The following is a 22,520-nucleotide window of genomic DNA, read 5'->3' as shown; positions in this document are numbered from 1 at the left end:
TAAAATCAGCAGTTCTATCTGGATGTGTAGATTTTGATTTATAAATCAGGCTGGAGATAAAATTTGGGAATACTAAGCATACAGATGGAATGTAAAACCATGAACTTAGCAGAGATCACTAAGGAAGTGAGTGCAGATAGAGAAAAAAAGTGATGGAGGTTTGGTTGATTGGGTAGATGGTGGTTCAGAATAAGGAGCCTTGGGGCACCCTGGCATTAAGAAGAAAAGAAAGAATTGGAGTAAGAGACAAAGAAGATGGGCCAGTTGAGCAGAAGGAAAAGCAAAAGACAGTGTGTCAAGGACAGTGATTGGTCTGGGATTTCACCCACAGTTTCATGGATGCTGGAAGAAGGTATGAATCTCATGGGTGAGACAAAGAATAGTTTACTACTCTTATCTAAGGCCAACTACATAATTTGTGGGATCCAGTGCAAAATGAGAGTAAAAAGCAGGAAAATGTCATTACTCTCCTATCTGAAAGTTAGCACTTGTGTTTTTCCTTCCTTACGCACTGTGCTTGATTGAGTGTATGAAAATCTACATCACAGTTTCTTTTTGGCTACCTATACCTTGATTATAATGTCCGAGAAGATAGGATTACTTCATGTAATTACATTCAGTAATGTTCATCCAAATATTTATGCTGAAATTAATAACAATTCAGAAAAAGAATGATTATCAAGCCAATATTTTCTTAGTTATAGAGTATAATATTTTTAATATTGTTGATTTATCTAATAACAATAACCTAACAAGTTCTGGGTAGAAACCAGAAATAGACATGATCTCATAAATGAATGGGCTTGCTGTCTAAAAATAGCATATCTTCTTAGAATCTGAAAGTACTTTAAAATATGTATCATCACTAATCTACATGATTTGTCTCTGAGGAGACGAAATCCATTGTTAAATCCTGATATAGAGACCCATATATAAAAGCAAAGGGCATTGAACTCTCATAGCATAAGTATCTGGGAGGGGTTTTTCATTTAAAATGGGAATATTCTTCCTTTATTTTATGACAAATAAACACCTTTCTTTCTGTTGTAGCATATTTTTCCTTGTTTTCTGTCTTGAAGGGATTCAAACAGAAGTGATTTTAAGTGATACTCAGTTCAGCAAATCTAATAATATGAACTCTAGAAACCATGCAACCCAAAAGATGACCATCACTATTTAAAGACACACAATCTTTAACCTCATAGTCATCTGCAGGCACCATGCTCAAGCAAGGGAAGAGCACAGCCTTGATAAATGCCACAGAGTCAGAATATGGACAAATCACTCACAAGTCTCCAGATGTAACATTCTTCCAGTTGTTTGAATATCCCTCAAATATAGAGATGTTAAGAGTTCTTTGCACAAGCAATATGTCTGTTTCTCATATCTAATGCTTGGAGCATCTTTGGACGAGTGACATATTTAAGAGACATCACATCCCCTTTTGGGAGCCTATTAATTAAAGATAGTTGCTGGAAAATAAAGATATGTATCTGATTATATATACATAATAATAATTGTATATATAATAACTTTATATAAATGTATATACACACATGTTGCAGACTATAATTTGTAAACAGTCTGGTGTCTTAGTGAGTATTATTCAGATAAATACTTTTTAGAATAAAGGAGAATATGCAGTGACTCTCCAGTTTATAAGCACATTCCAAAATTTCATTTATATGGCGTTTGTGCTGAGTGGAACATCTGTTCCCATACAGAGTGTGAGACATCTGATCATATTATATATTCTTCTATTTAACCTCCTATGTATCTGAGATCTGTTGTTGGACTCAGTCTTCTCTAGACATGAGTAAGTGTTCTTCTGGAATGCAATTTGAGAGTTCAGGAGCTTATTGCTAATCATGGGGACATCAGTGGAAACACTCCCAACCCTCTGTACTGTTGTTGCCAACTCATGGACCAGTTCTAGATATGGAAGGCATTTAGGAAATAGGATTAACATAACCCAGTAACTGAGTAAATGTTGGATGTAGGATGAGAAAGAAGGAAGAGATTGGTATACAGCCTCTGGTTTTGGTTTAGTTGAGAATGAGTGAGTGGGTACAGAATGGTGGTATGAAATGAGAATAGATTTGGGATAGAAAGATAAGGTAAGAAAGAAAGATGAGTTAATTTTGGAAATATTGGCTTGGGTGTCTGTGGGGCATTTGGAAAGTTTCAAAAGGCAGCTGGATCCATCCATGCAAATCTCAGGAAAATACAATGGGTCAGAGAAACTGATAGAGGAACCTAGGAATGGGAAAGAACAGTGGAGATACTTCTTTCTTCTGGTGCCTTGGTGCCCAGTTTGGGAGAATAAGTAACGTCCCCTAGGGGTAAAAAAAGTATATAGAGCCATCAATTTAAAATTAAAGGGGGCTATGGAGAGAACACTTAGTGAAAATGTTTTGCATACAGATGGGTCAATTGACTATAAAATAGAGTTTTTCCCATTTTGAAATGGGAAGGGATGTTGAGAATTCTATATTAAAGTATTAGGCTGAGTCTTTTTTACCTGCACCTCTAAATAATAAAGCACATTTTCCTTGGCAGTTTGGCATGCACTTGCATGGAATAATGGGCTAAGGGTCCAACTGTTAAAAAGGATCATTTTTCATCATGTGCTGGGGAGGTTTCATTGAGGAATGACTAGCCCTACTCTAGGATGAGGGAAGAGAATGTAGAATTTTCCAAATGCCTATTATGAGTCAAGCATTGTTAGCTCAATTAATTGCTAGAGCACTTTTGTAAAATGACCATTTTTAGTTTCTTTTTTCCACAAGAGATTTCTGAGACTCAGAGTGATTAGGTAACTTTCCCAGGTAAAGTACCAGGCAAAGAAGGTGACCCAGTGTGTCAGTGGCATCCTGCTCCACCACCTCCTGCAAATCACCCCCTGCCAGAGTCTCATTTAGCCTAGGCATTCTCTTACATCTTCCTGGTTCTCATTGGCTTATGTTGAATTCTTGATTTCTTTGAATACTATCTTTTTTTTTTTTGTCCTTTGAATGTAGGTCAGTATAATCATTTTCCTTTTCTAACTTAATAGATTCAAAAAAATACCTATGATATCTATTCATATATGGAAAGAAAAACATATGTCTAGAGTAATTTATATCCTATGTAAGTTTTTCAGATGGCTATAGAGACTCGGGAACTTGTAACTATTTTCATCAGCCATTTTACATTTCATACAGAGATGACTGGTTAATCTTTTGAATACATTTAACATTTAGATGGATGAATAAAAAATACAAACTATGAACCTTTGGGCAGGTATAACAATTATAAGAAGACCAGACCATTCTCATAGGCACACCAGCTTCCTTCCCTGCCATCCCCAGACTTAGTAGATATCCCTTAAATATACACTTCTTTTGCATTATTGTAAATTTCTTGACTCTTGATGGGTGCTTTTCACTATGCTAAGCCTTTAAGAGTGTGTGGCAGGCAGTTTTTCCAGACAGAGTAAGTGGGCTTAAGTGAAATGATTCACATACATTTGCCCAGCCAGCAGGAGGCTGACTTGAGACTTGGGCATGTTTGATTCCAAAGCTCCTTCTCTTAATCACTTCCATTTTCTTTGGTTCAATTTTATGTCTACCTCCTAAATTGTGAGCTACTTACAGTTACAAATTATGTCTTTCTTGTCTCTGGGTCCCTAGCACTCTGCATGGTTCCTGGCTTGCAGAGATACTCAGTGAATGCTTAAAGGGGATCAGGAAGAAGAGAGGGTAAAAGAGAGATAAGGGTCATACTTTCTTAGGAAAGATCACATATGGATTCAACAAATGGGGACTGAAGTCTGTTGTCGGAGGAGAGAGGTATGTAATGTTGGATACTCATTTTTAGGTCATTAAAAAAATGGATTAGAATTTTCTAAATATATCTTGTTAATAGAAGTGCCAAGAGTCCCCCAACCTGATCTCAGAAGGAAGTTGCCACCACCTAGGTCTTATGTAAACTTTCAGAACAATTTTCCTTAACCTGAGAACAACTTACCTGTAAGGTTTTGTATCATAAACTTGCTGAACCAGATGCAAATGCAGGTGTCCTGTGGCTTTCACAGCTGCAGCTAGATATTTAAATGTAGTTTAGAGATTGCATTTCTTTCTCAGGGTTAGCAAATTTTGTCTTCATTTCCTGTGCTGAGGAAATCTTGTCAATTTCTTAATTGCAGAATAATGAGCAGTATTTCCACTTTTGAATATGTATTCTTGTTTTTAATGTGATAAATGTGGAGAGATTTCCTCAAGCAGAAGGAAATTTGCAATTTATTTGAGTTGCTTGAGTGCCCAAAAGATGGGCTGAGGTTTTATTTTGTTATTTTTGTTGTTGTTGCTGCTGCTATTTGTATATTCTCAGGAGATTTTTCAAAGGATTGCCACCTATGTGTAAATGCTTGGCAGGTGAATGACTCATACTTAAGAATGCCTATTCCGTGCCCCTAGCCACTGGGGATTCTGGAGCTATGAGTACCAGCAATCCTTTCCTAGCAGCCTCAGACTGCGTATCTCCTCCTGCCCACTCCCCTCCCCACTGCTATCTCAGCCCACTGGCTCCAAACCATAGGACCCTGGGCTGGGCTGGTGTCTTACCCAGGAACTCTGGCTTCTGACTTTTGCATGAAGTGGATTTTTGTAATCTGGGGTAAAACCTGACAACTGTGTCATATTTTTTCAAGGACAGAAATTATACAAATTCTAAATGTGTTAAAAATTTGAAAACTTCACTTACTATTTTATTTGTTCTCACTTTGTGAGGCAATAGGAATGCACCTCAGTGGACTTTAGTATGCTGACTGAATTGATACACAAACACATGCACACATCCACACACAAACACACAGTTAGAGAAGAGAGAGGGACCATGACTTCATTAGATTATCAGAGGGCTTAATGATTCCCCCCACAAAAGACCCAAGGAATAAACAATCTCTTAATTGAATTATTTTGTTTGTAAGATTCTTTTAAAGAAAGACTGTTTTGAATACAATTCTTCAATATTTCTTCATGCTGATCTAAAGTTTGTTATAGGCCTTTTATAGGACACATAAAAATTCAAGACATAGAATCTTATCTAATGATTTTGATGAGTTACCATAGTTCAAACCAACTATAATTAAATAATTCACATTTATACATTATATCCCAGAGAATTCTGAGTCCTAGGGGACTAGAGAATTCTGGATGAGGAAACTCCTGGGTTTTCCTCCTTATTGCTTGATGTCTTTCCACTGAATCCCATATCCCAGGGCTACAGTCCCCACTGGAATCTGTCACAGTATAAATCAGAGAGCTGGATGTTTTCCTTGTATGGACAACCATCTCAGATATAGATGAACCTGGAAGGTTAGAGGCCCAGAAGGTCTCAGCAGGGGTCCTGGGTCCAGGTCCCCCCACCCCCCACCACACACACATCTCAGTCCATTTGTGACTAGATATGGGACACAACTGAGTCTCCACTAGTGAAGAAGTGGCTAAGCTAACCTGGGAGGCCAAGGACTATTGCTCTACAAGGGCTTCCAGCTACCTTCCCTGGCAAGGATTTGGGGCTGGACTACTGAGGGAATGGAGAAGCAGAGGTGGTAGGAGGTGCTGGCAGCTGAAGGGGCTAAGGTCCAGGAAATCAGTGCCTTTCCTTACAGCCTCCCAACTAAACATTCCAGGGTTGTAACTGCATCTAAACCAGAAACCCAATGTTCTCAGAGTACCCAGGGCTGTTGAATGGCCTGCTAACACAATAAATGGTGTTACTATCCATGCACACACACCCAATGTGTCCATAAATTACTTTATAGGAGGAATGTTTTATAAATGTTTTAAGTACTACAAGTCTCAACCACCACCCAAAGCACAGTCTTCTAAAATAAAGTGATACCATATTATATCCAGAAGGAACTTTGTGAGCCTAGGTCTGAAGAATTTGGGACAGGGCTAGGAGTGAAGGTTATCCCTCTCAATCCATGAAGGCCTCACAGATGAAGGGATTCTGTGTCTTCTCAACACAGGCCTCTGTCATGTGGCTCACTCCATTGGCAGCTATTTCCATAAATCTTGATCTCTCTTGGCCATTACCCCTCCTCCTTCTGCCAGCATGCTCTGTCTAAATGTGCTGATATGGCTGGTTGTGCCATAGCCAAGGGTCAGTGCCAGGAAACAGACTGTCTCTTCCTACTGTGTGCTAATCTATTTAAGCCCACCCTCCCAGGGTGAGATTTCTAGAGGCTGTTCCCATTGCACTGCATGGTGAAGGAAGTTACTTGATGGTCCCCTGTGTCCCACCCCTCCTGGATACCCACTATTCTCGTGAGCCTGTTTCTCCTAGACTCCTGCTTCTCCCCGTGTCCCACCCCTTTTTGCACCTTGTTCCTCTGCATTCCTTACTGAGCCTGGCTGCTCCCTGCTGCCCTTTCTTCCCAGAAGTCCACTATTCCATTGAGCCTCTGTCCTCCAGACTCTTGATTTTCCTCACCCTGGGCCCACCTCTCACTCTGACCTGCTCTGACCCCCATACCTTCTAATGCCAGCTTCTCCCCACAGTCCACTCCTCCCTAATCCCCTCCCCTCCTCACACCCACTCCTCCCTAATGTCTCTCTACAGGAGGTTTAGTTTCCCCTGCAAACGGCAGAGGTGGGAAAGGAAGAGACCATTACAATTTTCTCTCACCCTAGCAGAAGCTTTTGGTGTCTGAGATTTCTTGTCAGTGTGACTGGAGACGCCTCCCTGTGCCCAAGTGGATCATGTGCTCAGAGCAGGAAAGATGAAAGCCAAGGACACAGTGAGCTCTGCAGAGGCCCAGGACATTGGCATCCGCCACTGGTATCAGACTCACCAGTTCCTACTCCCCATGAACCTTGGAGCCCCTGAAAGCCCTGCACTTGAGAAATGCCATTTCAAGGCCTCTGCCCTGTTCTCTTTGATCTCCCTCAAGCCCCACCCCCCAAGCTGCCCCACATTTGGTGGTGACCACTCCAGGAAGAAGGTGAGGAGGACTTATGAAGACCCTGGGGACCTCTGAATGTGGAAAACATAAACTTGTCTGGGATTCCCTAAAGAAAAGAAACTTTCACAAGGCATTTGCCTACATAGCAGCTGTACTAAATATTTGCAATGATGGGGGCTTTAGTGGTGCCACAATTCTTATTCCTCTCAAAAGCTGAATTATCTTACATGCCTTGATTCTCTAGTAACCAAGATATCTTTGCAGACTATCCTCCCACCAAGCTCATTTCAGTGTATTATGCAGAACTATTTAGCTTCTGTCCTTGGGAGCTTTGTTTTGAGGTTGAGAGTCACACCCTCCAGGGAGGGAGCCCCAAATTCAAATCCCACTTCCCCAAGTTACTCCTATTTATTGGGGCATGGGGGAAAGGAAGCAAATTACTTGAGCTTTCTAAAACATTTTTCTTCATTGATGGGGGATGATAGTGAGAATACTGATAATCCCTGTTTTACATTTAAATGACTCTAGCATAAGGCCTAGCACATACCAAGAGATCAGAGCATGTTAATTGCTGCTAACATTATCATGCATGGTGCTCACCACTGCACAGAACAGGAGTCAGTACTGTGGCCCACTTAACACTAAAATCTCCCATTAACTGCCCCAACTGCACAAGAGAGCAAAGGGAGGATTGGACTTGTCTGCTGTCACCTTTCCTTTGTCTGCCAGTCTTTACAGGAGAAAGAAGTGGGATACTGACTAGTGTCCCCACTGGTGTAATGATGTCATTGTTTTAGAAAGCACAGCTGATACAGCAGGTTTGAATTTAAATACTAGTTTTCTCCCTGTACGACATAAGCTCTCCCCAACTCTAATCCATTCAACTCACCTCAGCAAACACCCAAAACCAAAATTGAGAGGTGCTGCTGCTTGTGTGGAGAACAGCACAAGACCCAGAGTCCAAGTTTGATGACAACTGAGTTCCCAGGGCAAAATGACACATTCCCTACAACCTCACAGCAACCCATATGAATGCAAGTTGGAAGGAAACTCAGAGAAGTGCTAGACTTCATGACTCAGGCGTAGGATGTAGGCTTAGAAACCAAAGAGAGAAGCAAGTGAAATGCTTCTATTTCAATAAGAATGTAATTTGGAGCATTACATTCAAATTGAAAATCCTTTAGCTGCTACTGCTGATTTCCAACTTATCATGCCACCAAAACTTTGCATGTTTTAAAGATGCATCACCTACATTAACCATCGTTTCTGCTAATGCAGGGTATGTGATTGCACTCTTTGTGGGTCCATTCACATCAAGCCTAATATCTGTGAAATTTTAGGATTTCCTTAACCTGTACCCCCTTTCCACCTGTTCTCCCTATCACCTACCAGCAAGTACTCTCCACCCATTTGATCACACCTGATTTTCCTGATCCACGATTTTGTGTTTAAAATAGATTGTATTATTATTTAGGTATGGCAGACACAACAGATCAGGAGGCAGCTGACATTGAAAAGATAGTTTGTTAAACACAGACCCCAAGAGAAGGGGACACACAATCCATTGCAGGGGATGTGATAAGGCACACAGGGAAGCACCAGGGTCAGTCACAGGAAAGAAGGGAAGCTGTGGGCAAGAGCCTTTATGGTGGTTTCCATGGGAAGGAGTGGGCATGGGGGAGGCTGGATAAACAGGCTTAGGATTGGCTAGTTTCAGTAATTAAAGTGGGCCCTATGGTCTAGACTGTCTGTAGTTGCCTGGTACTTGGATATAGATGATGTATTGGCCTTGAGTGTGAAAGCCCAATACAGAAAGCACTTGGGATGTGAGCTCTGGCACTTGGGGTGTGAGCTCTGGATTGGTTGGTTTGAATTTGGAGTTTAGAGCTTAATGGGATTGTTTGTTATGTATAGGAATTAGCTAGCCCTTGGAGGAGGGAGAGAAGTCTCTCCAAGGTCAACCAGGGTCCAGATGTTAAAGCATGGGAAAACATAAAATAAAAGACAAGATTAATACACTTGGTTGCGTCAGTTGCTACTTGAAACCTTCAATGACTTTCATTGGCTATGGAGCTGACATTCAAGTTTTTCCACCTTCTTGGTCACTGCCACAGAATCCAGCCTTGCTGACCACTTTGTCTTTTTCCCCTCTTGAACTCTAAGTTCCAGCAAAACTGAACTCTTCAAAGATTCTCATCAATGCAATAAAAGCAGCATCCTCATATGATTTTTTTTCATGCTCCCTATCTAGTATCTGGCTAACCAAGGTCTTTCTTTAATGCTACCTGCTCTGTGAGGATGGGAGGTGGGCTGGGGGAGAGTTCACACAGGTAATGCCAGGCACAGAGCTCTGCCCATAAGTGCCTGTGGGGGGGGGGGGGGAGGGAAACTCCTCTCTGTGTCTTCTCATCTACTCAAATAGTATCTCTCCTTCAAGCTGCAGATGAAACCTCTATAAAGACTCCTCAGGCCATTTGAATTTTCTTGATTCCCCCCTCCTCTGATTTTTTATGGCCCTTATAGTTTAAAACTTATTCTATTTATAGTTATTTAGAATGCATTGGGTTTTGTCACCTCCTTGCCTGTGAGCACCTGGAGAAAAACATCCAGGTGTGTTCTTTGACATTTCAGAGGCTTCTATGTTCTAACACTCTTGAGGTCAGTGATAAATAGGCATTGTTAGATTAGCAAGCACTGAGAACTGCCCTGTGAGTCAGTAAAATGAGTATTGCATAGGATGTCATAAGACCTGTGTCTAGGATAGATTCTTCAATTGATTTGCAATCCCCTCTCTCACTGTGCACAAAGCCAGAATGTTTTCAGATACCTGTAAGTGTGTGAATTCGGAAGTTCCTATATGTAACAGTGTTTTTTCCTTCCCTGGTTGGAGAGTTTAGATACTTATATAGTGGGGTTTTCAGTTTGGATTCTTATATAGTGGGGTTCAGGATGTCCCATGAATATTACCACATTTTCAGACTTGACTGTTGTAGACTTGAATATTGATTGCCAAAAAGAATAGAAATTTAAAAATAGAATTTTCATGCTCAGCTTGATTTCTTTCTTTCTTACTACATTAATGACTTTGCAAAAGAAACCCCAAAACAAACAAACAAACAAACCAACCAAAACAGTAGGATCATCTGCCTAGATATGTGCTTATTTTGTTGGCAAGCCTGTGAGGGTATATACCATGGTCCATTTCTCTTCTCCTACATCCAGTGTTAGCTATAGGCTCCCATTTTTCCCAGACAAATGTATCATCATCTCAAGGTGATGATATGGCCTAGTTAGTATAGAAATGGTGTTCTGGAAGAAAAAGAGAATAAGGCATAGAGACCTCCCACAGGTCATTGGGTCGCCAAAGTATGTTTACAGAGTTTGTATTTACAGCTTTCCCAGAGGATAGGAGAGGAAAGAGGCTTATGTTGCAGAGAGAATTTGTAAATAGAGGTCCTCTGCCATAGGTGGTGAAGACACGTGTGTCTGGTGGGAGATGGAGGACATAGGAGAGGGCTCAGGGTACTGCCAGCAACCTGATATTATGATGACTTTTTAAAAATTATTTTTTGTCCCTTATGTCTGTGTGGCTATTGCTTAAATACCAATTTGTCTAGTCTGGTTCTTGTCTAAATAAAACAGAGGATTTTTTTTTCTAAAACAGAGGATTTATTAGCATGATTTATACCTATTAAACCTAGTATTTATTTGCATTTACAAGAAAGCAACCAAGCTTCCAACCCTGCCTGAAAATAATACCCACTTCTTCTGGATTCCAACCTGAATTTGACCAGTCATGGAGGAAATACGCCTGTGGCTGAGCACAAACTAACTTTTTCCTTTTCTTTCCCCCCCCCCAGGATTACACCTTAACCATGTATTTTCAACAATATTGGAGAGATAAAAGGCTTGCCTATTCTGGGATCCCTCTCAACCTCACGCTTGACAATCGAGTGGCTGACCAGCTATGGGTGCCTGACACATATTTCTTAAATGACAAAAAGTCATTTGTGCATGGAGTGACAGTGAAAAACCGCATGATCCGCCTTCACCCTGATGGGACGGTGCTGTACGGGCTCAGGTCTGTCTGCCTTTTCAGGGCTAATTTCGCAGTTGCATGATACATTGGCATTGAATTTCTCACTTGAGATGATTATAGGAAGTGAGGCCATGTCCTCAGATTAATTAGGAGACATCCACGGAACACTGAGATTTGCGAGCGCGCGCGCGCGCACACACACACACACACACACACACACACACACATCTTATAAGATTTGGTGTATTACTGTTACTATAAATAGTCATCACACAAGGGAAAAACCATCTCCTTGGACTGATTTTAAATAATCGCATTGCCGTATCTGAGAGCACAGATTCTCTGAGGACGGATTTCCTATATTATAGCCACAAAGGCTGTAATGAATATTGCTCTGACACTGCAGAGGCTTTCAATAAAGTTGTCCCAAAGCGGTTTGCTGAGGTGAAAAAACTGTCTAGTTTTGCCATTATATGGGATAGTCTCCTCAGAGCTTTATGAGGTAGTGTCACCAATATTTATGGGAATGACTAAATGCAAGGCTTCCTGATGAGAATCATCTCACCAGGTCTCATAATGAAATCACTTGAATCAGGAAACCAGACTGCTGCCTGGAACCCTGAAGAGGCTCTGGGCTTTCCTGGTTGCCCTGGAAACCACCAGACCTTCCCATAATGCTCCACCACTGTTGGTGGCTAATTATTATGAATATCAACCTTGCTAAATGGTGACCTTAAAAATCTTTTGTCTCTTGTGCTGATTTTGTAATGATTTTTATTTTGTTTTGTTTTAGAGTAATTGTGTGTGGGTGTGGATGCGTGCACGTGTGTCTTTCCTGATCTCCTGGTCTAAAAGTGCTTTTGAGATCTTCTAGGAGTTACCACAGTTTTGAGAGGATGATGGTGGATATCTTGAACAAAATATGTATCATAAAATATTGTGAGACCATAGGCCTTTTACTAAGATTCCAATAGATCTTAGTGAAATCATAGCAACAGTTAAATTTAAATCATAGCAACATTTAAATCCACACCACTGACTTTTCATGCTTCAAATTAGGGAAGGGTTTATTTAACATTGCCTTAAGTAGAAAATGTTGAGTGACTTTCTCAAAACAGCAATATATAGAACAGGAGTCAGATTTTAGTGAAAATCAGATTTTTTTTTAACTTTAAGGAGGAAAAAAAGTGGTACATGTCAACCAACCTATGGTATTGCTATAATAATTGATGTTTCAGGTTGATGTTTCTCTGGGGCATTTTAAGCCTCTTTCATTTTTGCCTGGAAATTAAAAAAATGGATGCAAAACTCCAGAGGTTCTGAGAAGTACATCAGTTTTACGAAAGGTTACCCAGAAACCATGTGAGCATAAAATGAAGAGTCATGTCCCTCATTTACCTGCCCCACCTCCCGCCAAAATGAATAGAAAAACTATATGTGTGTGTGGTGGGGGGAAGAGCAAAAAGAAGCAATACCAATAAAAATTAAGCCTAGGCTTGCCTTTTTAAACAAAATTTGCTATTTGGGTTCTCTCCATTTTTATTTTTGTGTTCTTTATTTTCTTACCAGAGGTAGAAAATTTAGTATGCCTCCTTTGAAACTTTAACTGTTAGGAGAATGCCTATCTGGCTGCTATAACAAAATACCATAAGCTGGATGGCTTATAAACAACAGGTATTTATTTCTCACATTTCTGGACACTGGATCCAAGATCAAGGTGCCAGTGGCTGGGGAAGGCCCACTTCCTTATTGATATTAGGCACATTCCCACTGTGTCCTCACCTGGTGAAAAAGGGAAAGGAGCTCTGTGGGATCTCTTTTATAAGAACACTAACCCCATTCATGAAGGATCCACCCTCATGACCTCAGCCCCCACTTCCTAATACCACCACCTTTGGGGATAGGATTTCAACATATGAATTTTGGGGGGACTTAAGCATTCAGATCATAGCAGACAGAATGATATGATATGAATGAAAGAACTGTAATAAATTTTCAAGCTCCATTTGAAAGTGCTGGATTTAACAACACAAAACACAAGAATAAGAAAAGCCAAGAGAATAAAACTATATCTTTAGCTAATACCCTGCCTGTATAAATATAAATATATATATTTATAGTATATTAATATTTATATATTATTTAATATAATAATATTAATATATATAAAGTAATTATATAATAAGCCCATGGAAAGTTTTCAATAATAAACTTGGTACAATAACTTTAACTACTCTCCAGTCAAATTACATCCATTATACATCTCAAGCAACCTCTTAAATCAGTAAATGGATTTCTAAATAAATAGCTGTTTTTATTCAAATGCAGTCTCAATATACTCCTTAGATCTTTATTTAGAACCTCATATTTTTGAAACAATTCTTTAGATCTTTATGGACCTGGACAAGCTGTCAGAAAGAAAATCTCTAAACAACAGACTGCCACATTCTGCATATGCTTAACAGCTACACTGTGCCATCTGATTCCTTTTGAAATTGACTAATCCAGAAATTTCTGCCTTTAGATTTAAAAATCACAAATAGCTATAGAAATTAATTTGAATTTGAAGTTGAAGTTTGACTTGAATTTTTGGACAAAAAGCACATTAGTATTTCAAAATAATGTTATTGAATTCACGTATATACATATTCCATGTTATTCCTTGTAAACTGAAGTAACATTTTTATATATTCTATTTCACACACACACACACACACACACACACACTCACACTATAAGTATTGTGTTTTGGGTTAAAAACACTGTGAGTGTTTACATTGATAGGAAACCCTCTATCCTCCTCTTGGTCCCAAATCCTACCTTCTCTTTGCTGTCTTTCTACTTTTGTGATCACTGAATCATGTTGGTGACATGGCAAACCCAGGATGTGCCAGTGTATAAAACCCCAATGACACATTATATCTTTTTGGTACTAGGTACCATGGCATGAGCCTGAATGAGGTCTGGTGCAGCTGAGGACTTTAGTGAGTTAAATTCCCATTAAGGGTTATGGGGCACTAGGATTATTATTTATCTCCTGCTTAAAAGCAGGTGCTGCTGATGAAGGTCCAGCCCAATAGGGATTGCATCCTTACTGGCTATATCCCTGAGATACTAATTGTCCTGGCTATATCCCTGAGACATTAAAGTTGAATTTATCTCCCCACTGGAGACTGGGATTGGCCTATACCCAGCTATACCACAGTAGCTTACGCTGGTAGGTCAGTCACCATTTAACTCCTCTAGGCTCCTATTGCTATTCATATTCAGCCATTGCAGTACAGGATCAATAAGAGCTTTTGCTTTATCGAGCGTAGATGAAGATCTCTGGCTGTGGATGAGCTGTCCATGACATGGGCTTGTACGTCATCTCAGTCTTATTCTGGGAAATCATTAATCCATTACTCTGATGACTCTACAAAAGTGGTCGATGACTGCTCACACAGATACTTGAGAGTGATCATATTCTTGTAATGACAAAAGGTCATTATAAATCATGAGCTATTTTTTCAATGACTCTTACAGCCCCTTGAATTTGAAACTTGGGCTATCACTAGCTTGAGCTTGTTGGTTTGAGCTCATCTGAATAAAACAATGAACTGAGCTTTGTGAACATGTCTCAGTCACCATGTGATGCGACACAATGCTCTTGATAGGGCATTCATACCATCCTAAAATAAAACTGGGGCTCTTTGAAATTTCCTTTGTGCAGCCAAACCTTTTCAGGAACTAGGAAGATCTTGTCTAAGATGCTTATAGATCTTGGTCCTGTTCCTGTCACAGTTTTTGTGTTTTCTTTGGTGCTGGGCTCAAGATTTTTGCTGCCTGTAAGAAGGCAGAGTCATTATCCCTCTACAATATTCCCATCTTTCTTTTCCAGTCAACTGATCATCTGATATCATTGAATATCTCACCCTGCACCAGTGAGTAAACTTTGTAACATGATCTTTTCTTCAGGCCATGCATTTTGTCTTTGGAACATTTTTCTTATGTTAGGAACTGGTAATAGGTTCACAAAATAGTAATTGATTTGCTTCAAAAAGCATCTGAGAATCTAAGGCTGAGTCATCTTCATCAAAAAAGCATAGCAATATTCTACATGAAAATCTTATTGCAAAGTATATTGGAAAATACATTGTAACATTCCCACTTGCTATTAAAAATACTTAAAATTGTTAAAGTTGCCATTTTTATAATTAAGATGTTTAATGCAATGCCAAGATGAAGCTACAACTTATTTCACAAGATTCAAATTAAGTCACCTAATTGGTTTGGCTGCCATCTTATTCCGAAACTGTATTTCCTATGGTGGTTCTGATCAGAAATCTTTTTCCCCCAGAAAACACCTAAGCTTACAGAACTAATTAGACTGATGTGATTTGAGCATAGGTGTGCTTAATTCCCAAACTCCCATTTTGTCTCTGGTTCCCAGTTACTTTTATGTAAGTAAATAACATATTGATGAATTACTTTCTAAAAAGGATTATGCCATTTTTTTTACTCTTATCAGCAATAAATTACATATTTAGGGTTGTGACATATGCTTCAGACTTTATCATTTGGCTACTGTAAATAACCTATTTACTTCATTCCTCAAACCTGTTTAAAATCACTTGTTCCATTTTAAATTCAAGCTCATAAAATTGTATCCTTCTTACGCTCCTGTTTTTAAGGACACTTTCACACCTTCACTTCAATCACTCCCACCACTCTCATTTGATGACATTACCTCATACTTTAATTAAAAACACAGAAACCTCGGGGTGCCTGGGTGGCTCATTCAGTTAAGTGTCTGACTTCAGCTCAGGTCATGATCTTATGGTTCATGAATTTTAGCCCCACATCGGGCTCTCTGCTGTAAGTGCAGAGCCCACTACTCATCCACTGTCTCCCTTTCTGTCCCTCCTTCTTCCACCAACCCTCTCAAAAATAAATAAAATAAAAACAAACAAAAAACCATGAAACCTCTTCATCTTCTGATTTGCAAAGAGACCATCTGACATGGCTGTTACTCTTTGACTCTTGCACTCACTCTTTATCATGCTTCTAGTATGCAGACCTTCTACTCTTCATAAATATCAAAGATGAGGATGTTCCTGTCTTAAGGCCTTTGCACATGCTCTTTGCTGGATGTAATACTTCACTTGTAGATACTCGTGTTTTAGCATCATAGAGTACTTACATAATTGAAGACACTTCAACTGTCACCTCCACAAGGAGGATCCTATTCTGATTGTGTATTCCCTTGTTTTATTTGTATTATAGCACTTAGTCAGATCTAACATTATCTTGTCAATATCTTATTTATTGACTTTTGTAATTACCCATGATGGTGGGGAACATGAGAATATAAATTCTCTGAGAAAAGAACTGTCTCTGTCTTATTTATTGTTCCATCCCAAAAATCTATTATTGTCTTGGGTGGAAAAAAAAATATTGTATGAGAATTAAATTTAAATTCTAATTCTTCTTTCTGTAGTACTTTTATTTTTATATTTTCCATTTAGATTCTTAATCCATCAGAATTTACCTTGGTGTATATAAGGCAGCTTTTCAAATTTTTTCTTCTCAAACAGTCAGCTATTTGTTTCTATACTTACCAGTTTATCTTTCCACATGAACAATCATTTGTTTTAGCAAATTCTAAAAAATACAGTTTGAAATGTTGGCTGGAATTATGCTCGATAAACATTGAACAAATGCTATACTATATTCAATCTTTCCTACATAACTGTGACTTTTCTGCATTCATTCATGTCTTCATTCATGACTTGTAGCAGTTTTATCATTTTCTTCAGACAGCCGTCTCATATATTGGTAAGGATATTCCTGTTTTTTATGTGTGATACTGTTAGGAGTGGGATCATTTTTGTGTTATTTTTAAACTGTCTTCTACTGATATGTGGGAAAGCTATAACCTATTTGTTTATAGCTCTTTGTTTAGGCATTTATCCAATATCATATCCATCCAGGCTTACAGTTTAGTTAGTAATCTTCAGAATTTTAGTCTAATAATCATAATGCTTATAATGATGGGTTTTTTGTGTTCATTTTCATTAGTTTTACTCTTATTTCTATTTCCTGTTTTATTGCATTGATTTCTGCTTTCAGAAAACGAAACACAGTAGGGATAATAATGTACAGTATTTCCTAGTTCTTTATTAAAAGAAGAGTGCTTCTTGCATCCCACTATGAGACATGATTTGCATTTTCAGTTTACGGTAATTATGACTCATTCTTTTACTTCCATTAAAACAATATATTTATGGGAGCATCTGGATGGCTCAGTTGGTTGGGCATCCAACTTCGGCTCAGGTCATGATCTCACGGGTCATGAGTTCGAGCCCCACGTTGGGCTCTGTACTGACAACTCAGAGCCTGGAGCATGCTTCAGATTCTGTGTCTCTGTCTCTCTAGTCCCCTCCTCCACTTGAGCTCTGACTCTCTCTTTCAAAAAAATATAAATACACTATAAATTAGTTTCTGGGAACTATCTCATGAGTTGAATAACACAGATATCACAAAATTATGGAGTTTATATTCAACAACTAATTATAAATCAGATAACTGACCCTAGATTACTTTTTCTTTACATATCAGAAGTAAAAGTAGATTTATTAATTAACTCTCTGTTTGCTCATTTTCCTAACTTAACCTGTAATTGAGATGTAATAATTCCCTACCTTGATTCATCCTTGAATTCCTTATATAAATCCTATTTTATCATGGTGGGCAATACTCTTTAAAAACCATTACATTTGTTTTGTCCATGGCTAATTTACAATTTTTTTTAAATTGATATATAATTGACATACAATGTTCTCTTAGTTTCAGCTATGCAACATATTGATTCAACAATTCTATATATTACTCAAACCTACCATGATATGTGTAGTCATCATCTTCACCATGCAATATTATATGATTGGCTATACTCCCTGTGTTGTACTTTCATTCTGTGACTTATTTATTTTATGACTAGAGGTTTGTACTTCTTGATTCTCTTTATGTATTTCACCCATCCCCCCACCCTCTCCCTTCTGGCAGCCACCAGTTTCTTCTCTGTATTTAAGAGTCTGTTATTTATTGTTTGCTTGCTTGTTTGGTTGTATTCTACATAGAAATGAAAGCTTACAGTATTTGTCTTTTTCTGTCTGACTTACTTCTCTTAGCAAAATACCCTGTAATTTCATCCATATTGTTGCAAATCGCAAGAATTCATTTCTTTTTATGGCTGAGTAATATTCTATTGTATGTGTATGTATCACATTTTCTTTATCTAGTCATCTGTCAATGAATGCAGGTTGCTTCCATATCTTGGTGTTGTAAATAATGCTGTAATAAATATAGGGGTGCATATATCTTTCTGAATAAGGGTCTTCATTTGGGATGTCAGGTAAATGTCCATAGTGTAATTACTGAAATATATGGGATTTCTATTTTTATTTTTTTGAGTAACCTCCATACTGTTTTCCATAGTGGTTGCACTAATTTATGTTCCTACAAATAGTGCTTGGGGGTCCCTTTTCTCCACATCCTTGCCAACGGTTGTTATTTCTTATCTTTTTTTAATACTTGCCATTGCCTGGTGCGAGGTGATAGCTCATTGTGGTTTTGATGATTGATGGATGATGGATTGATGTTTTTCTTGATAATTAACGATGTTTAACTTTTTTTTTTTTGTATTTCTATTGGCTATCTGTATGTCTTTGGAAAAATGTCTATTCAGGTTCTCTACAAATGTTTTAATCAGATTTTTTTTCTGATGTTGTGTTCTTCACATAGTTTCAATATTAATCCCTTATCAGATATATCATTTGCAAATATCCTTTCTAACTCACTAGGTTGTCTTTCTGTTTTGTTGATGGTTTCCTTTGCTGTGCAAAAGCTTTATATTTTGGTGTAGTCCCATTAGTTTATTTTTGTTTTTCTTTCCCTCCCCTGAGGAGAGATATCAATAAATATGTTGTTATAATTGTTCTTTTATAATTGCTTAAACAAACAGTTTATTGTTTTTAGGCATACCTTGTGATCTAGTCATAATGAAATTTTGTTTGTTACCCACTATCCCCTTATACACTGTTCATTGGGGTATGAAATTTCTTCACCATGGGTAAAAATTTTGGCAGATATCATGGATTTCTGCCAATGTTTTAGTATTAGTTCTTTTCCATCATTATATTACACAACAATTCTGAAGTCAGTGTTTAATACTAAATTCAGATTTAGCATTATTATTTTCCCTTTCCACAGCCCAGCCTTATTACAGACTAGAAGCCTGTAATGGCAAAGGAAGGGTAGTTGACTTTTCAGCCTTTCTGATTCTATTTCTCTTCTATAACCCACCCCCACCCCACAACCGAGGTTGATAATAATGTGACTCCTCCCATTGTGAAAATTTAGGAGTTGGAGGGAAAATAAGAAAAGTTTTACTTGAACTAGTACCATTTTCTTGTGACTTCATACTCTTTGGACTTAGAAGATACTGAAAATTGACACTTCTCAGAGTTTCCCACCATGAGGCACCTTTCTCCAGCTGGTCCCTTGACCAGCACTGAGGGTTAGGGGAGTAGGAGGGTAGGATATGTTTTTATTTCATGAAATCTCTTGGAACTCTTTTATCAGCTCTAGGAATCCATCTTTCATGGTCAGCTTCTCTCTCTCTGCCATCTTGGCAGGCCTCTTGTAGAGAATCCAAGATGACTTTGGATCTTCCTATTTTTACACATAGCTCATGTGTGATCCACAGGAAATATGCCTGCATTGCTATTATGATGATCCATTCCCCATTCAGTTTCCTCTATTCTGCTGCCTCAAAACTACTCAATTTGTCCCAAGTGTGAAACAGGCACCATTGCTCCTGGAGTCCCAACTGAAGGTGTTAATCTCCTAGAAGGATGGCTGGAAACTGTCTCAAGAAATCTATTCCCAGATTAATTCTTTCTCTCTTATTACTGTGACTCTTATTAAGATCTATGTCTTAGCTGAAACTTCTAAGAACCATGAGCCAATTCACTGAAATTCCTTAGTAAATTGTCCAATGGTGAGGTGGTAATGTGGGGCACTTTCACACATTTGTGATATATACCATATAGGTTCTGTTAAATATATCAATGGATTATATCTGTCTTTGTATTTCATGGTATGTTTTGACATTATATGAATCAAGAAGATTTCTTTTAATATTTTCTGTAATAGATTATAGTATACAAGTAAATATTCCTAAAAGATTAGTATTCCTGTAAGTACTCTAAAAAATTAGTTATAAATATGCACATCATATGAAATGTTTTCTATAGATGCATGGTATGTTGAATAGGTTCTTAAATGACATTTTTCTACCCTGGCACACATGGCTTCAATTTCCGCTATACTTTTATGTCTCTCTAGGTTTTCTTCTTGCATCAATCTTGAAAATTCATGTTTTTCAGGAAAATTCTGTCTATTTTAAAGATGTTTTTATTGAGTGACAGCAAAATAGCAGACTAAGAAACTTCAAGCTCTTGTTTCTTTATAGAAATATCAAAAATAGGCAGAAGCTGTCTGAAACAACTTTGTAGGAGCTCTGAAAAATATTCTAAAGTTTGCAGAAACCAACCAAATGCCAAATAAAGGAAAAAACAACTATTTTAAAAAGAGTTTGAAAGTTTTGTGATATTTTTACCTGCCATTTCCCATCCCCTCCCTGATGCAAGGGCAGGTAGGAGCCCAGTTGCCAGTTTCCTCCCTTACACTGGTGGCACAGAAGAGACCTTGTTTGTAAATTATGGTGTACATATGTTCTAAACTGTCTGGAGGATACCTGAAGGACTGAAACAAGATGCTCATATCTATTTTGCATAACTCAAAATGCAGGCAGGAAAAAAAGTCAGGTTATGGTCATAAAGGCTACAATATGTCTATAACTCATGGATGTCTAGGTCAAGAGACTCGGGATAGAAATATAAAATAGATCATGTAAGGCTCAAAGAAGAAGCTGAAGTAAGACTCTGAGAAATCATGTTATTCAAAAGCAGTTAGGGGTGCCTGGTGGCTCAGTTGGTTAAGTATCCAACTTCGGCTAAGGTCGTTATCTCATGGTTCATGAGTTTGAGCCCCGCATTGGGCTCTGTGCTGACAGCTCAGAGCCTGAAACCTGCTTCAGATTCTGTGTTTCCCTCTCTCTCTACCACTCCCCTGTTCACATTCTGTCTCTCTCTCTATTAAAAATAAACAAACATTAAAAAAAAACACTTAAGTATACAGAATTAAGAAAGTTATGCATATACGCAGGCAAAACATATCCTCAGAAAAAGTCCTGAGAAGACCTTAAGTTTTTACCCTGGCTGATCCCTAAACTCAGAGCCATCCTAGCTATGTGGTGAAGAATGTGCCAGGACAGAGCCAGTCTACAAAGACAGAAGAGGTGGCTGTTCTCTCTTTTTATTTATTTGTTTGCTTGAGTTTTTGTTTGTTTATTTTAGCTCCTCTCATTCAAAGACATCTTTGTTGAAACATTAGCTGAACATGAACTAATAGAACAAAGATTTTGCTGATTATACTGACAAGGAAAAGTCTTTTTAAAACATGATTAGAAATACTTCAAAAAAAGTGGATAAAGCCTTCTTAAAAATGAACAATAGAAAGAAGAAAAACTTGATTGTCAGGGTTGTAACATTATAATAGTCAAATGCCCAATTTTCAAGAAAAAAATATTGCAAGACATACAAATAAAAAATAAAACATGACTCATTCAAAGGAAAAAAAATAAATTGACAAAACCATTCTTGAATATACAAAAACATTGGATTTACTAGATGAAAACTAAATTGTCTGCCTTAACTATGCTCAAAGAGCTGAAGGGAAACATGAACAAAGAAACTGAAAGAAAATGAGAAAACCATGTATGAATAAAATGAACAGAATGCAATAAAGAGATAGAAGTTATAAAAGGAACCAAACAAATCCTGAAGCTGAATGACACAGCAATTGAAGTATTCACTAGAGGGAATTTCAGCCAGATTTCAGTAACCAGAAGAAACAATAAGCAAATTTGAAGACAGAACAAATTAAAATCAAGTAGGATAACAGAAAGAAAAATGATCAAAGAAAAATGAATGAAGCCTAAGGGACTTGTAAGAAACCATCAGGTCCACCAAGAGATGGGAGTGAGAAAGGTGTTCAAAAATTATTTGAAGAAATATTGGCTAAAAAATTCCTGAAGTTGATGAAAACTATGAATCTATAAATCTAAAAGGCTCAAAAAGCTCCAAGTAGGACAAAACCAAAGAGACCAACACAAAGACACATACAATTGAACATGAAAAGTCACATATACAGGGAGAATCTTTAAATCATCAAGACTGAAGTGACTCAGCCTATAAATCATCAAGACTGAAGTGACTCATCCTATATAGGGGAGCCTCAAAAAAGATTATGGGCCATTTTTTTCCATCAGAAGCCTTGGAGGCTAGAAGGCAGGGGAATGATTAAATATTTGAATTGTTGAAAGATAAAACTTATGAATAGCAAATTCTAAATCTGACAAAA

At 38.1% G+C, this 22,520-nt stretch overlaps 1 protein-coding gene across 2 annotated transcripts in view; it reads left to right on the top strand.

Annotated features, from left to right (window-relative positions):
• GABRB3 (gamma-aminobutyric acid type A receptor subunit beta3) overlaps window positions 1-22,520 on the top strand; it is a 243,031-nt gene that overhangs the window by 163,104 nt on the left and 57,407 nt on the right. For both annotated transcript variants that reach the window (XM_060617915.2, XM_060617914.2), the window contains exon 4: window positions 10,813-11,033. In XM_060617915.2, the coding sequence (XP_060473898.1) occupies window positions 10,813-11,033 (221 nt within the window). The remainder of the gene's footprint in view (window positions 1-10,812; window positions 11,034-22,520) is intronic.

The sequence above is a fragment of the Panthera onca genome, chromosome B3 (assembly GCF_046562875.1).
Source record: "Panthera onca isolate mPanOnc1 chromosome B3, mPanOnc1 haplotype 2, whole genome shotgun sequence".
Lineage (NCBI taxonomy): Eukaryota > Metazoa > Chordata > Mammalia > Carnivora > Felidae > Panthera > Panthera onca.
The sequence above is the reverse complement of the archived record's forward strand: the minus strand, read 5'-3'. Positions and strand labels throughout refer to the sequence as shown.